At 41.8% G+C, this 14,825-nt stretch overlaps 1 protein-coding gene across 1 annotated transcript in view; it reads right to left on the bottom strand.

Annotated features, from left to right (window-relative positions):
- Window positions 1-14,825, bottom strand: part of LOC145413517 (uncharacterized) — a 136,043-nt gene that overhangs the window by 19,607 nt on the left and 101,611 nt on the right. The window contains exons 2-5 of the mRNA XM_080283213.1: window positions 12,021-12,194; window positions 10,136-10,650; window positions 5,699-5,839; window positions 471-610 (exon numbers count right to left, since the gene is read on the bottom strand). Coding sequence (XP_080139339.1) covers window positions 471-610; window positions 5,699-5,839; window positions 10,136-10,650; window positions 12,021-12,194 — 970 coding nt within the window. The remainder of the gene's footprint in view (window positions 1-470; window positions 611-5,698; window positions 5,840-10,135; window positions 10,651-12,020; window positions 12,195-14,825) is intronic.

Here is a 14,825-nt window from a genome sequence, read left to right as displayed (position 1 = left end):
AACCACGTCCCCGGGCTGGCTGAAGGAGTGATCTATCTACCCTGCCTGTCGGTCTATCTGTGTAATGCAGTGATTTGTTTATTACTACGTCTCATTCCCATTATGACTAATGATCTGACTATTAATCATTCAGAACATTTCCCTGCCTGCCTGTCTGTCTGCTTCCCTCCCTACCCCCCCTCTCTCTCTCTCCCTCTCTTTCTCTTTCTGTCCTCGATCCAGCTCACCTCTCCTCTTTAACCCTCCTCTTTAATATATATATATATATATATATATATATATATATATATATATATATATATATATTTTCTATTTCCACCTCATCACCAGCCACTCTCCTTTTTCTCTCCCGCTCTCTCCCTTTCCTCACTCATTTCCTTCTCTGTTTTTCCCTTCCATAATCTCTCTCTCTCTCTCCCTCTCTCTAATCTCCCAACCCCCGGACCTACCCACTAAGGGAGTGTACGGACCCAGGCAGATGCAGTTTCGTGTCCATGAGTCTGTCCGGCAAGGGGTGTCCGTCCCGTGTCCACACCACGTCCGGCTCTGGGCGGCCACGGACGATGCAGATCAGCTCCACGTTGTCGCCTTCACCCGTACGCACCACAGTCTGACGGGGGAGTGGTTGTTAGTGTTGTTTTTGTTGTTGTTTAATAATAGTCATCTTGGCCTTTTTCCTGCCTAAGCATTATTATTATTATTATTATTATTATTATTATCATCATCACTATCATCCTAACTTAGTTCTTACATGGGATTGGAGTAGGATGATGATGATGTTATACTCTCGATCCAAAAAATATCACTGCACAGTTAGTCCAATGTCATCCAGAGCGATTCCATCACGGGACATTAACAGCCTTTTAATACCAGTGTAAATTTTATAAGACCATTCCTTACATACCTGATTAGTTACAGCTATGGTTCTTTCACATTTACTTGGCCCAGAATTTCGTCCTTTTGCAACTTATTTCCCGTAGCTTAGCGGCAGACAAAGACAGTACTACGCATCCATATCCTCTTCATAACACTTCTTCGTGACTCACATGATATTCTAGTGTTAATCTATTGTTACAACTCAGTACTCAAAAAGGAGAGATGGGGGTCTGTAGGTCAAGTTAGAGTAAAAGGAGTATAGTGTCATATTCTAATGTTGGTCTTTTGTAACAACTAAGCATTCCAGACGAAAAGAAAATGGCACGTTCAGGGGAAGTTAAAGTAAAAATCATCCACCGTCAGAACTGTCAACATGTGCGAGGACTGATCCGAATTTCTCAGTATTCCTCGATTTATATCACGCTGTTTAATACATACTATGCACTGACATTTCTTTGGGCCGAACGCACGCTTTGGAATATTTCATTTCAGGCAAGCACACACCACTAGGTATCGGTGTTTGTGCCATGGATAAGTCACACACACACACACACACACACACACACACACACACACACACACACACACACACACACACATTTATACTAACACATTATTGAGACACACTGATAGATTAATGCTATATATACACACCGGCTCCCAAAGGACAGAGTTAAGCCTCACACAAGGGCCTTATCGTTTCGCACATTTTATCCCAGTTTCTGTGCCACCATTGGACGTTTCAGTTTCGTGATGGGATTAAACTCTCCACCTGGTACAATTTGGGATCATTATTTCACCTAATATTTCATCTCTTTTACATTTGGGGCCATTTTATCGTCTAATATTTCATTTCTTATGCACTTGCGTACAAGAATCTGCCTAATACTTCATCTCCCCTGCAGTTGGACACAAAAGTTTGCCTAATATTTCATTTCTTATACTAACATACAAGAGTTTTTCTAATATTTCATCTCCTCTGCACCTGGGGACAAAAGTTCGCCTAATATTTTGCCGCTTCTACCTGTCTTTTTCCTTGGTTGGCTAATACTCCTAACCTGAGATAGGTCTGGTACGTTTCACTCCCTATAGATGATTGTCGTTGATAAGTGTGTTAACCTGACAGATATTCCTTGAGTGTGAAGAATATTTGCAGTGTAATATCATGCGAATTTTTGTCTTTGTGCACTCGCATGGAAATTAGTAATCAGGTTTTCACGTCGATGGAAGCCTGTTGATCATTGAAAGGAAATGATAAGTCGACACTACTAGATGAGGAACAGTTCGCTATGACCTGGGGCTGTTTTCTAAATGGCATAATAAGTCTCGTTTCACCTCCTGCCAGGCGATTTATATTGCTTATTACACTTTGATGTTCTGTTCCGTGTTATTTATATCGTTTCTGACACGACATACTTCACAACACTTGCACACAAGAGGATACCGAAACGTAATGTGAAGATACAGCGCAAAGACAGGAACGATACGAAATCTCCAAAGCCACGTAGAAAACAACCCTTGCTTGTGTCGTCTAGAAATGCTTGGAATGACCAACAAGACTTCATCGTTATATGTGTGACCATGGCCGTGATTACCTCTGCGTCAGGGAAAAGGGTTAGGTGAGCAGAGACAATACCCTGTTCTCTTAAATTAGGTGTAAATTTGCCTTCTCTTCATCTGTTCATTTTAACTGGGCACAAATTTTTCCCTCCACCTTGAGATCTGAGCTGTTACAGATGAACACTAGAATATGTCACGAAGAAGTGCTATGGGAAGGATGTAGAGCTGTAGCACTATCTTTTTTTCAGCCACTGAGACACGTGAAATATTACAAGAAGAAAATATGCACCTACTTTAAATAATTGAAGTATATGTTTCATGAATGTGCTCCCGAGGATGAGGAAAAACTGATGACAGACAGGAGAAATCACTATAAGACAATTTTATTGAAATGAGGGAAACACCTAAGAGCCGAAGATTAATCCACGGAGGGAAACACCTAAGAGCCGAAGATTAATCCACGGATGGAAACACCTAAGGGCCGAAGATTAATCAAGTGAGCCAGGAGCCGTATTTTCCATTATGCCTCCTCTCACCTATGGCGGAGGACGCATTAAGTGACTGGTCTGTTCGTACGTGGGTGTGTGGGACCGTGCGTGAGTCCGTAACACTTTTCTAGGAGCGATATCTCCTGAACCCATCGACAGATTTCCACCAGACTTTTGTCAGTCATGCAATATGAGGAGAGGATGAACTAATTGGGTCAATCAGGTCAAAGGCCAAAGGTCAAGGTCATACAAGGTTGACTCCTTTTATCTTGTGAACGTGATATTTCCTGAATCCCTCAACATATTTCGGCCAAACTTCTGATCCAGTAAGGTACGGCATGAGGGGACGATGAATTGACTAGGTCAGTAAGGTCAAGATCAAGGTTATATGGGTGTGGGAGCGATATCTCCTGAACCCCCTCGACAGATTTTAAATAAACTTTTATCAGTGATACAGTACGAAGGGACGATGAACTGACTAGGTCAGCAAGGTCAAGGAGTCAATGGTCAAGGTCATGTGGGTGTGAGCACGATATTTCCTAAACCTATCGACAAATTTCAATCAAACTTTTGTCAGTGATACAGTTTGAAAGGACGATGAACTGACCAGGTCAGCAAGGTCAAGGGGTCAAAGGTCAAGGTCATATGGATTCAACTAGTTTATCTTTAGTCTCACTTCAACTCACAATGAAAATTCTGTCATGGAGGTTGTATGACGAATCGGTGCGCAAAGCTTAGCAGAGAATGCCAAGCGACGTTTTGCGTCCACAGTTCAGGGTCGGAGTTCTCGACGTTTCATTTTGTTCATGCCATTTACTGGCGATTTTATTCAACTTAGGATAAACTTTTGGAACTGAGGTGGGGGGGGGTTGATTGGATAAAGCCTTAGTAAACCCCTTCGTACTCAGTACGACAGTTCTTTCCTATACTGAATAAAATCTCCATCAAAACTACATTAAATAGGACGGCACCCAGATCGAAAGAGTTAATAACCAGTGTACAGTTTAATACACTGGCTACTAATCCCCTTATTACAATGACGTCAATATAATTTTAAGCTTACTCTCTCCAGACGATTGCATTCAGCTTTGGAGTGGCTTTCCGGGTTGAAGGGTTTAAAAATAGCCTCCATTAATCCCCTCACCGCAACACTCTTCCCCTAAGCTGCTTAATATCGTCTAAAGTGGCATAAGAACGCTGGCGAACCTACATCCTCGGGGTGAAATGGTTAAGTGCCGTATTCTCTTTGGCTTAGGAAAGTTTGCAACACATCCTCTTCAGCGATTTATTTTGTATATTATTCTTTCGCATAATTTGACTGCTACTGATTCAAACTATGTTAATACTAAGAAGCAAATGACATCTATGAGACATACGAGATTTTTAAGAGTAATATGCTACCTAAATCGCTAAGGAAGATGTGTTACGAGGTCTTATACACCTGTGAACATGCTGTTATTAAACTGTTCGGCCACTGAATCCTTACTGGATTAATCCCTCTAGTACGTTGACGAATTTTACTTTTTTCTGGTATTACCTGCAATTGTTTCGCTAGGAGAGACTTCTCGAACTGAAGTGGTAAGATATTGCCTTCATTAATCCCTTCAGTACTACAAGCCCTTCAAAAGTTAAATAATCTGATAGCAGCTTCCTTTAACCCCTTCACTACCAGAAGCTCTTCCTAACTTAAATAAATTAGTCTGGTAGCAGCAAGAATAAACTAGGAACTGAGGTCATCATAGAGAGGTTAAATACCATGATAACTAAACCAGCTATAAATACAGTGTTCTGGGTAAAGCCACTTAGGCCTGGCTCGGTCTAATCCTGTAAGATGCAATATAATGAACAGCGAACTGTGTGAATGAAACCAGGCTATTTCCACCCATGAAAGCAGCTTCCATGAGTCACCGCCAGCCTACACAAACACATAATACACAGTAGCTTAGCAAATATTTTCTGATACACACAATACACCCCAGCTTAGCAAACTTCTTCATAATACACATCATAATCATCATCAGTATCATCATCCTTCATTGCCCCATTAGGAGTGTAGAGGCCCTGGGCAAGAGCGTTCTGTCTTGGTATTTAAGGAGAGATGAGCAGTTACTCGCCCCTGACTGGCATCACGGGAGCAAGAAACTTCAACCGTCTTTCGGAAATAAATCCTTAAGAGCCACATGCGGTTGGAGTGTCTTAACCCACAAGAGCATCTGTGACTATATGGCTACCACCGAACTTAATGAACTTTTTGAGTTATGAACTTCTTGAGTTACAGGAAACCATTTGGTTGTGTCACTCAGTGTGCAGTTAACGAAAGGCAGACTACCTCGAGTGAGGCCCCAGGTACACAATCAGCTAGATTACTCACATGGTAAAGAATGCTTACTGGTGGTAGACATACAGAATATACTAGTGTGGCTTTAAAGTAGCAACTATATGAGTAAATGAAGTGGTGTGTGTGTGTGTGTGTGTGTGTGTGTGTGTGTGTGTGTGTGTGTGTGTGTGTGTGTGTGTGTGTGTGTGTGTGTGTGTGTGTGTGTGTGTGTGTGTGTGTGTGTGTGTGTGTGTGTGTGTGTGTGTGTGCAGAATATATGTGCATTAGAAATGAAATATGACTAGTTAATAACAGAGAACCATTAAATTTCCACACACACACACACACACACACACACACACACACACACACACACACACACACACACACACACACACACACACACACACACACACACACACACATATTTCTCTCTCTCTCTCTCTCTCTCTCTCACCTGGTGCGGGGTAACTTCCGGGGGGTACTCCACGGATATGGTCATGGCAGAGGAAGACGGCTCGCCCACACCATTGTCGGCGGTACAGAGGTAGGTGCCTTCCCATCGCCTCTGTATATCTTTTATCTCCAGTATCGCCCCCTGTGTGTGGTGGAGGTTGGAGGGGGAGGGAAAGAGGGAGGGAGGGAGAGAAGGTAGAGGGAAGAGTAAAAGAGAGAGGTGGGAAGGGGGAGAAAGGTGGAGAGAAGTACGAAGGAAGGGAAGAAGGGAAAGGTTTGAAGGGATAGAAAGGTGGAGAAGTAAGAAGGAAGAGAAGAAAGGAGAGGAGTGTGGGAGGGAGAGTGGAAAGAAAAAAAGAAGGAAGGGAGGAAGGGAAAGGGGTGAGGGGATGCGGGGGGTTGAGAGAGGTAAGAGGGAAGGGGGGAAAGAGTGGAGAGAGGCGAGAGGGAGTGGGAGAAAGTGTGGAGAGAGGCAAGGAGGAAGGGGATGAGGAAGAGAGACGAGGGAAAGAGAGAGGAAAAGAAGGAGAGCAGAAGGAAGGGGAGAAAAACGATGGAAGGGAGTGGAAAAAGAGGACGGGGTGGTAGAAAGTGAGCAAGGAAAAAACAGAAGATAAAAGTTGGTAGGGAAGAAGGATTTGTGAGGTGGGAGGATGAAGCAAAAACGGAAGAGGGGGAGGAAGAATTGTGAAAGTGAGTGGGAAAAGAAGGGAGGGGAGAGAAGGGCCGAGAGGGGAGAAGAAGAGTGAAGAAGGGAGAAAGGGGAGATAAAATACGAAGGACGAAACAAAGAGAAGGGGAACGGGGGAGAGGGAGGAAATGGAAGGAGAGAGAACAGTTTAACATTAATAATCTTTCATTCAATACCTAGCTATTTAAGTGATCATTAGTGTAGTATTAATCTTTCATACTCTAGTTACCAGTGCTTATATTGCTGCTTATCAATGCTCATTATTATTCCAGTTACTTTTTACACTGGATAAATAAAGATATGAAGACAGGGCAACGAGAGCTTAGCTAAACCTGTATATCACAAACGTAAATACACCTTGGTGAATACACAGTTGCTAGTTATCACTGATTAAGCCAATGCTCTTCAATTTTTTCTATACACTGTTTTTTCTATACACTGACTGTCATTTATTATATAACTGCTGATCTGTTAGTCATCATCTGCACCCATCAATCCCACCACACACACACTTGTATCAATGTTTATTAGACAGTGGTAAGTTATTCCTCATACTCAAGAGCAATGTTGCCACAAATTACGCATGCTCCACACCTGCGACAGCTTTCTTTACTGGTATTGTACTTCTTGACTGACTTATAATTTATGCACTGACAATTTGAGCTCGTTGGTGTCTTATTTTCATCTTACTCCGGCTGTCGATTATATTCAGATTTGGAGAGACCACACAGATAAATGTTTAATGGAGGCTCTTCCGGCATGAAATGTATCTTCAATATTTAATAAGAGTGGCTTGAGATAGATATACGCCATCGGTGTGGAGGGGTTAATTAAAGGTGATAGTATTAACACTCTTAGGTTGATTCACTCAGACAAATAGAATGGCTTAGTGTTAACTGAATAAAGTTGTCAGAGATGAAAGGCTAAATTACCTCATAAAAGTATATAAAAACACCACAAAAGACATTAGACGCATAGATAAAAAATATATAACTCTCCTATGATCAGGACATCTCTAGTGTTCTATTCCAGATAAATACCAGACAATTTTATTTAATTAAGAGTCAGTCCTAGGTTTGTAGTCTCGTCGGTTAGGAAGTTCCCCAACACCTCTTCCTTAGCGATTTTCTTTTTTTAGACATAGGTGGTTAATATCCTTTCCTGCGTTATTTATGTATATATTGGAATGATTTGTGTAGCACAGGGAAGACAGTAAGGTGTAATAAACAAAATAAGTCGCTTAGGAAAACATGTTAGGGAGATTCCTCAGCCAACGAGAATACGGATCCTAACAGCATAGGAGTGTAACTGATCTATCTTCCATGAGAATATATGCTAATATACGTTTCTGTCTTAACGTTTTCTCATGATTCCTTAAATATTAACAAGAGCTACCAGTTACCTCTCATGGTCTTCTGTTTCCAAACTTCTATGCACGCTGTTGCCACTTCCATAAATCACTCACGCTTTCCATTCCTCACATCTCATACCTTAGGGACCGCTGACAGCCTCTTCTGTACCAGGGTTTTCTGAAAATTCTTGTCGCATTCACAAATCACTCACATACTGCATTGCCCACATATTGCAAGGTAACTCATGGTGATATTTACAAACAACTCTCAACTTACAATGTTTCTTTGCTTTCATGAATTACTTACTCCATCACACACACGTCATACGGTAAGATCTGGAAAATCTATCATTCTCTTTTATTTACCAAGTTTCTCTTTAAATCCTCATCTCTTTCAGAATTTACTGAACCTGGTGTAAGAGGTTTTATGTAAATTGTCATTGCTATTACGCATCATGGACTCTTATTATGACGTTTCTCTGTAAACTGTTATTGTTTTCACATATCAGAATTTACAATGAACTCCTATTTACGAAACTTCACGGTAAACTGTTACCTCTTTTACACAAAAAAATTACAAACAGCTACGATTTAGGACATTTCTCTATAAATTATTATCGCTTTTCACAAGTCACATCTTTCACCGATCTGTTTACTACGTTTCTCAGCAAATCTTGGTCTCTTTCACACACACACACACACACACACACACACACACACACACACACACACACACACACACACACACACACACACACACACACACACACACACACACACACACACACACACACACACACACACACACACACACACACACACACACACACTTCCTCCCTCCCTCCCTCATTCCTGCGTGGTGATTGCGTGTCCATCCCGTTGAGGCGACATGATTTACCTGTCCGCACCTGTCATGCACCTGCCCACAGTTATCTCAGTCCTCGTTTTCACATCTGGTCCCTCCTGCATCTGTTTCGCTAAAATGTCTTCCTATTTGCCCAGAAGTTATCCAGCTCTCTCTACATTTGCCCGTAATTTATCTATATTTATTTTTGCCGTGAATCTATCCCCATACATCTTCCAAACATGTCATTTCTTCTGTAGGTTTCCATTCTGCTGTTTCCCACACTCGTTTTACCACTGTCTTTTCCTATTTCCTAGACCAGTGGTTCCCAACCTTTTTGGTCCTGTGGCCCCCCGAGAAAATTATGAGAAGCTCCATGGCCCCTATATAACTCAGATCGTATATTTATATATTTTTAATATTTGATATTGTGCAGAAAACGGTAATTACCCCAATATACTTAAGGCTAAACTAGCACAGTAAGGTATATTTCATACTTGATTTCTGTCAGGTTTTACCCATTCCAAATACCTTATATATCTTATATTACCAATAAGGCCCATGGCCCCCCAGTCAATGCCCCATGGCCCCCTTGGGGGCCATGGCTCCCAGGTTGGGAACCGCTGTCCTAGACCTATCCAGCTCACTAAATCTGTCCTGAATCTACTCAACATCTGTGCCAAACATTGCATTTCGCTTGTAGATTTTCATAGTTACATTCTAAATTTATTTCACTCAAGTATCTTCTAAGCTTGCCTAATACTCCTCACACTTTAGCTGAGCCTGGACCACACAAACAAAGACAACAACTCCATGACGACTTTGGTATTTCATTAGTCCCACAACCAGACGATTTCACTCAGCATACGGGAAACTTTTAGAACAGGTGAAAAAGTAGAACCATCATTAACCCTTTCAAGTCAATAGGTTTCCCCTTAACTGAACGAAACCGTCTGAAGGCAGCAGGAACCAAGGCAATCAAGACATCAGACTAAAAAAAGAGGTTAAAACTGAAATAGCTAAAGGAAAGGCAAACTCCTGCTTTAAGACGGTCATTTATGAAACACCTGTATCGGGTAGTAGTCGTAGTCGTAGTCGTAGTAGTAGTAGTAGTAGTAGTAGTAGTCGTAGTAGTAGTAGTAGTAGTAGTAGTAGTCGTAGTAGTAGTAGTAGTAGTAGTAGTAGTCGTAGTAGTAGTAGTAGTAGTAGTAGTAGTAGTAGTAGTAGTAGTTGCAACCTCAGGCTCAAATGAATGTGAATCATACCACTATCACTATTACGTCTTACCATTTGCCAGATCAGTGTAAACCTACCGGACCGTTTGTCGGGTCAGAGTAAATCCACTGCACCATTTGTCTGACCAGATTAGACCCTTCAATACAGGCTACCATTACCACTGTTACGCCTTACCGGTTGACTCTCACGTATGTCAAAGTGTAAATGGTACAGATAGCATACTAAAGATTGTTAAGTTGTACTGTGCAATTTAATCGACAAGAAACAAGTGCTACGGAGCCTCCACTAAAACTTAGAATACTGCCCTACGTCTTACCGTTTGACTCTCATGTCCAGACGGCAGCCGACCGCCCTGTCTGAACCACTTGATCGTTGGTTCGGGGTTGCCATGAGCACGGCACTGGAGCTTCACCGTCGTGCCCTGCCTCACGTGCTGCTCAGGCGGCGATATGGCACGGATGGTGGGGGCGTACCGCACGTCTAGGGTGTGTGTCAGAACCACGGGGGGATCCAGGTCGAAACTGCAGGCATAAGTCCCGGCATCTCGTGGCCTGGCGTGCGAGATAGTGAGCCGAGACCCATCGTGTAAACTGAATCGCTTGTCTCGCAGCACCTTCTCGCTCCCCACGAAGATCAACCTCGCTCCTCCTGCCCCTCCTGCTATCCCCCCTCCAAGCCTGGCGAGGTATTTCCCCCTCCCTTGGCCTGGGTTTCCTCCCTCCCTCCTCATCCCCTTCACCACCATCCTCGCACCCTCGTCGCCGCCATCGCCGCCGCCTCCCCATCCTAAGCTACGTCCGGAGAATTTCGAGATGATCAGCTTGTGGCTCCCTGGAAAGTGATAATAAATAAGGATGATGATGATGATGATAATAATAATAATAATAATAATAATAATAATAGTAGTAGTAGTAGTAATAATAATAATAATAATAACAATAATAATAACCATAATAATAATAATAATAATAATAATAATAATAATAATAATAACAATAATAATTACAATACAGTGGTTGGTGAGGGCGCTCACCATCCACTCACTCGATGTAGTGCTGCTCTCGGATGAGTACCCTTTCCTCTCTTCCTTCTTTCCATTCTTGCTCTTCTGTCTTTCCTTCATTCTTTCCTCTCTCTTCTGCCTACGGGTGACTCTACTCTGAGTGACAAATCAAATGGTTTCTACACCAGGAAACCATTTCCTACGCTGGGTGGTAACCATATAACCAAATTATGGAGCCTGGTGGTTTATTGGGCAATTAAGGCTCTCCAATCGGATTGAGCCGGTTTATATCTATGGGGTAGTTGGGGTTTATTGCTCACTTAATGTCATTCAGGGATGAATGAGGCTAGTCACTCTCATCTTAAACGTCAGGACCAACTTGCCTAACCCCGGGCTCCTACGCTCCTCATGGGGTAACACTGGATTAGATGATGAATGAATGAATAATGACAAAATAATAATTATAACAGAAATATATAATAACAATAGTATTAATAATAATATTGTAAAAATAATAATAACAATAATAATAATAATAATAATAATAATAATAATAAAAATAATAATAATAATAACAGCACAATAACAAAAACAACAATAGTAGTAGCAGTGGTAGTAGTAGTAGTAGTAGTAGTAGTAGTGGTGGTAGTCGTAGTAGTAGTAGTAGTAGTAGTAGTAGTGGTGGTAGTCGTAGTAGTAGTAGTTTTTTATGTTGCTGTGGTAGTAGTAGCAATAATATAAATAATAATAATAATAAAAATAATAAAGACAAATCCAAATGTAGTGTCCTAAAAATATAAATGAGAATCAGTAATATAAAAAAAAACAGCAAATAAAAACAAGAAACGAGTACTGTCATTGCCCCCCAAAAAAGTAAAACAAAAATAAATCGTTTCAGTGAAGATATACGAGTAATATGGACGTTTTCAGTAGTGTGACCCAATTTTAGTTTATTTTTTCTACCTCCAGACGCTTTTACTCAGCTTGGGAAAGAGCTCTTGTAGTGGACAGGTTAACAAAAGGTGCATTTCCGCCCAGTTCGAAAAAAGAAATAATCTTTCCTGTGCTAAATAAATTCGTCTGAAGGTAGAATAACATGAAAAATACGTCATCGGAGTAAGGTGCCTAACTCTTTCGTTACGATGACGCCTTTCACAATTTATTTTATCTACAGACAGTGCAAAACAACATCCCCCACCTTGGTTCTGTGCGTCACAAGGTATGATGACGGACTGCCCCGCCTCCACGGTAAAGGCCTGCTGGCGGGCTATGAAGGAGGGTCGTATCGCGGCCCCCTCCTCCCCGTCGTAGTAGTAGGCTGTGTCGCGGTCGTAGAAGATGTCGTACTCGTGGTCTAGGCTCAAGCACGACCCTAGAGATGGTGAGAGAATGGAGGTCGTTAAATACTGTTTTTTACCTACACAGGGTGGTCCTTAAACAGAGCTCCACTAGAAACTCTCCTGGTGGTATCTTATAGGTTACGGGGACGGCCCATTCTGCTGGTGTGGGTGTGGGTGTGACAGTAAGAGTAGGAAATGAGTAAATGATGCAGGATTGACATTGGTAACTCCCAGCCGTCCCAGCAACACACAAACAGTCGCCCGACGGAGTGGAAAGGAAGCATTATGTAAGGACCTCCCTATACTGCACATCATACATACTGTCATTAATATCTGGAGATGGATATGGATGCCTTCATGTGGTGGCACAGATATAACTGGGTGGCCCTGTTGCCTGGGTATACAAAAGTTCCTTAACCTCCTCCCTGTTCCTCGAAAGGGTGATGGAGAACTACAGGAGAACGGCATCTTCAGCCTCCAGTCTACCAGGTTCAAGTTCAGGTAAGGTTTAAGCCACAACACACAACAGCATAACTCTTATTTATTAGTTATCATCTTCAGTATTATATAAAAATCACCAGCAACATCAATGTCAACGTAAATCATCATCATCATCATTAACATAACTACTGACATCATCATTACCATCATTACAGCTACCAATATCATCATCATCATCCTCAGTTAGTTTTCCACCAGTGCTTATGCCTTAGAAGAAATAATAATGGACGAGTACATAGCAGTAAAAGAAGAGTGAAGAGAGTAGAAAAGTGGATCATATCATCATAATCATCATCATCAACATCATCAACCAATCTCTTGTTATTAAATGAGGTTGGCTGAGTAAACAGCAGTAAAAGAAGAGTGAAGAGATGAGGAAGTCATATCATCATCATCATCATCAACCAGTCTCTTATTATTAAGTGAGGTTGGTAGGGGATTGTGCCTGATAAGAAACTGGCTTACCATCAGATACCCAATGCAGTTATCCAAAACTGTGCAGCAGCAAATCCTCCAGTTATGATGACAGATTAAAATAGCCAGAGAGACAGAAAGGTGGATGTATTAAACCGATCGATTGGCAAAAAACACAGAGAAGTAAGAAAAGAGACTTACAGACATAAACAGACGTACAGACAGAATGGCAGACATGAAAAACATACAGGAATAAGGAAACTGACAACCAGACAGACAGTCAACACACACACACACACACACACACACACACACACACACACACACACACACACACACACACACACACACACACACACACACAAGCCCTGTAAAACAAAATACCAACAGGTATACAAACACAAGAGACCAACAAAAAGGTACACACAAAGAGATGTGCACATAAACAGCAAAACAGCATAAACAGAAAAAGAAACGCACACACACACACACACACACACACACACACACACACACACACACACACACACACACACACACAGATCAACAGCAAAAGACAAACCATCCACACCAACACGGTAAAAACAAAACTCCACCTCGCCCACCATAAACAACACCCATGAAACGATGAAGACAAAATAAAAAATAACAATAAAAAAAGATAATAGCAGTAATAGTAGGGATAAATTGGGCGTGTAATACTGAAAGGTACAACGGCCAGTCCGGCGCCCCAGAATAACTCGGCCCCAGGAATGCCACAAAGACGCCGAAATTGACCTTAAAGCAGTCAGTCACGCTAGAGGACGGCCGATTTTATTTTGGAGGTTTTGGAGGCTTGAGGGAGTTCGGGATTTGGGAGGACTTGGTTGGAGGTATATTACTGGCAGGGTTTTGGAGTTACTGAGGGTTTTGTCTTCTTGGAGGTTTTGGAGGTACTGACTCTTTGGAGGTACTGAGTTCTTGAAGGTTTTTAACTTCTTGGAGTTTTTTTATTTATTTATTTTTTTGGGGGAGGTTTCGACTATTTGGAGGTATTGACCCTTGGAGGTGTTGACTTTGGAGATGTTGACTTTTTTTAGGCTTTGGAAAGCTGAGGATTCTGGAGAATGTAGCTACTTGTTGGTTTCGATTTTTAGAGGTCTTGGAGGTTTAATTTTGAAGGATTTAGATAGATCGAGATGCTTTGAGGATTTGAATTTTTGGAGGTTATGAGGTTCCGGATTTTTGGAGGCCCTGAATAACTCGGCTCCATGATGCCACGCAAAGGCGCCGAAACGACCTTAAAGCAGTCACGCTAGCTGAGGGCCGGGTTCCTTTCTTGAGGTTTTGGAGGTTTGAGGCATTGAAGATTTTGTAGAATTTAGGTGAATTCCTTGGAGGTTTTTATTTTTTATGGTTTTTATTTTTGGGTGGTTTTGCTCTTATGGAGGGTTTGAGTTTTTGGAGTTTTGGAGGAAGCTGCCTATTTTAGAGAGTTTAGATAGCTGGAGATTTTGCTTTTTTGGAGGAGGCATTGGAGGTTTGCGGGAGTTGTGGACTTTGGAAGATTTTCACGGCAACATGTATGGGCAGTACAAGGTTTTCTTTTTTTGGAGGTTTGGATGCTTTTGTGTGTGTGTGTTTTTTTTTTGAGTTTCTGCATAACTCGGCCCCATGACTGCCGCGCAACGAAGCCGAAATTAATCTTAAAAGCAGCCAGGCACGCAAGAGGATGGCCATTTTTGTTTAGAGGGCTGCTTATTTTTCGG

This window comes from Coenobita brevimanus, chromosome 96 (genome assembly GCF_032717465.1).
Source record: "Coenobita brevimanus isolate Jiangsu-jjx chromosome 96, ASM3271746v2, whole genome shotgun sequence".
Taxonomy (NCBI): Eukaryota; Metazoa; Arthropoda; class Malacostraca; order Decapoda; family Coenobitidae; genus Coenobita; species Coenobita brevimanus.
The sequence above is the reverse complement of the archived record's forward strand: the minus strand, read 5'-3'. Positions and strand labels throughout refer to the sequence as shown.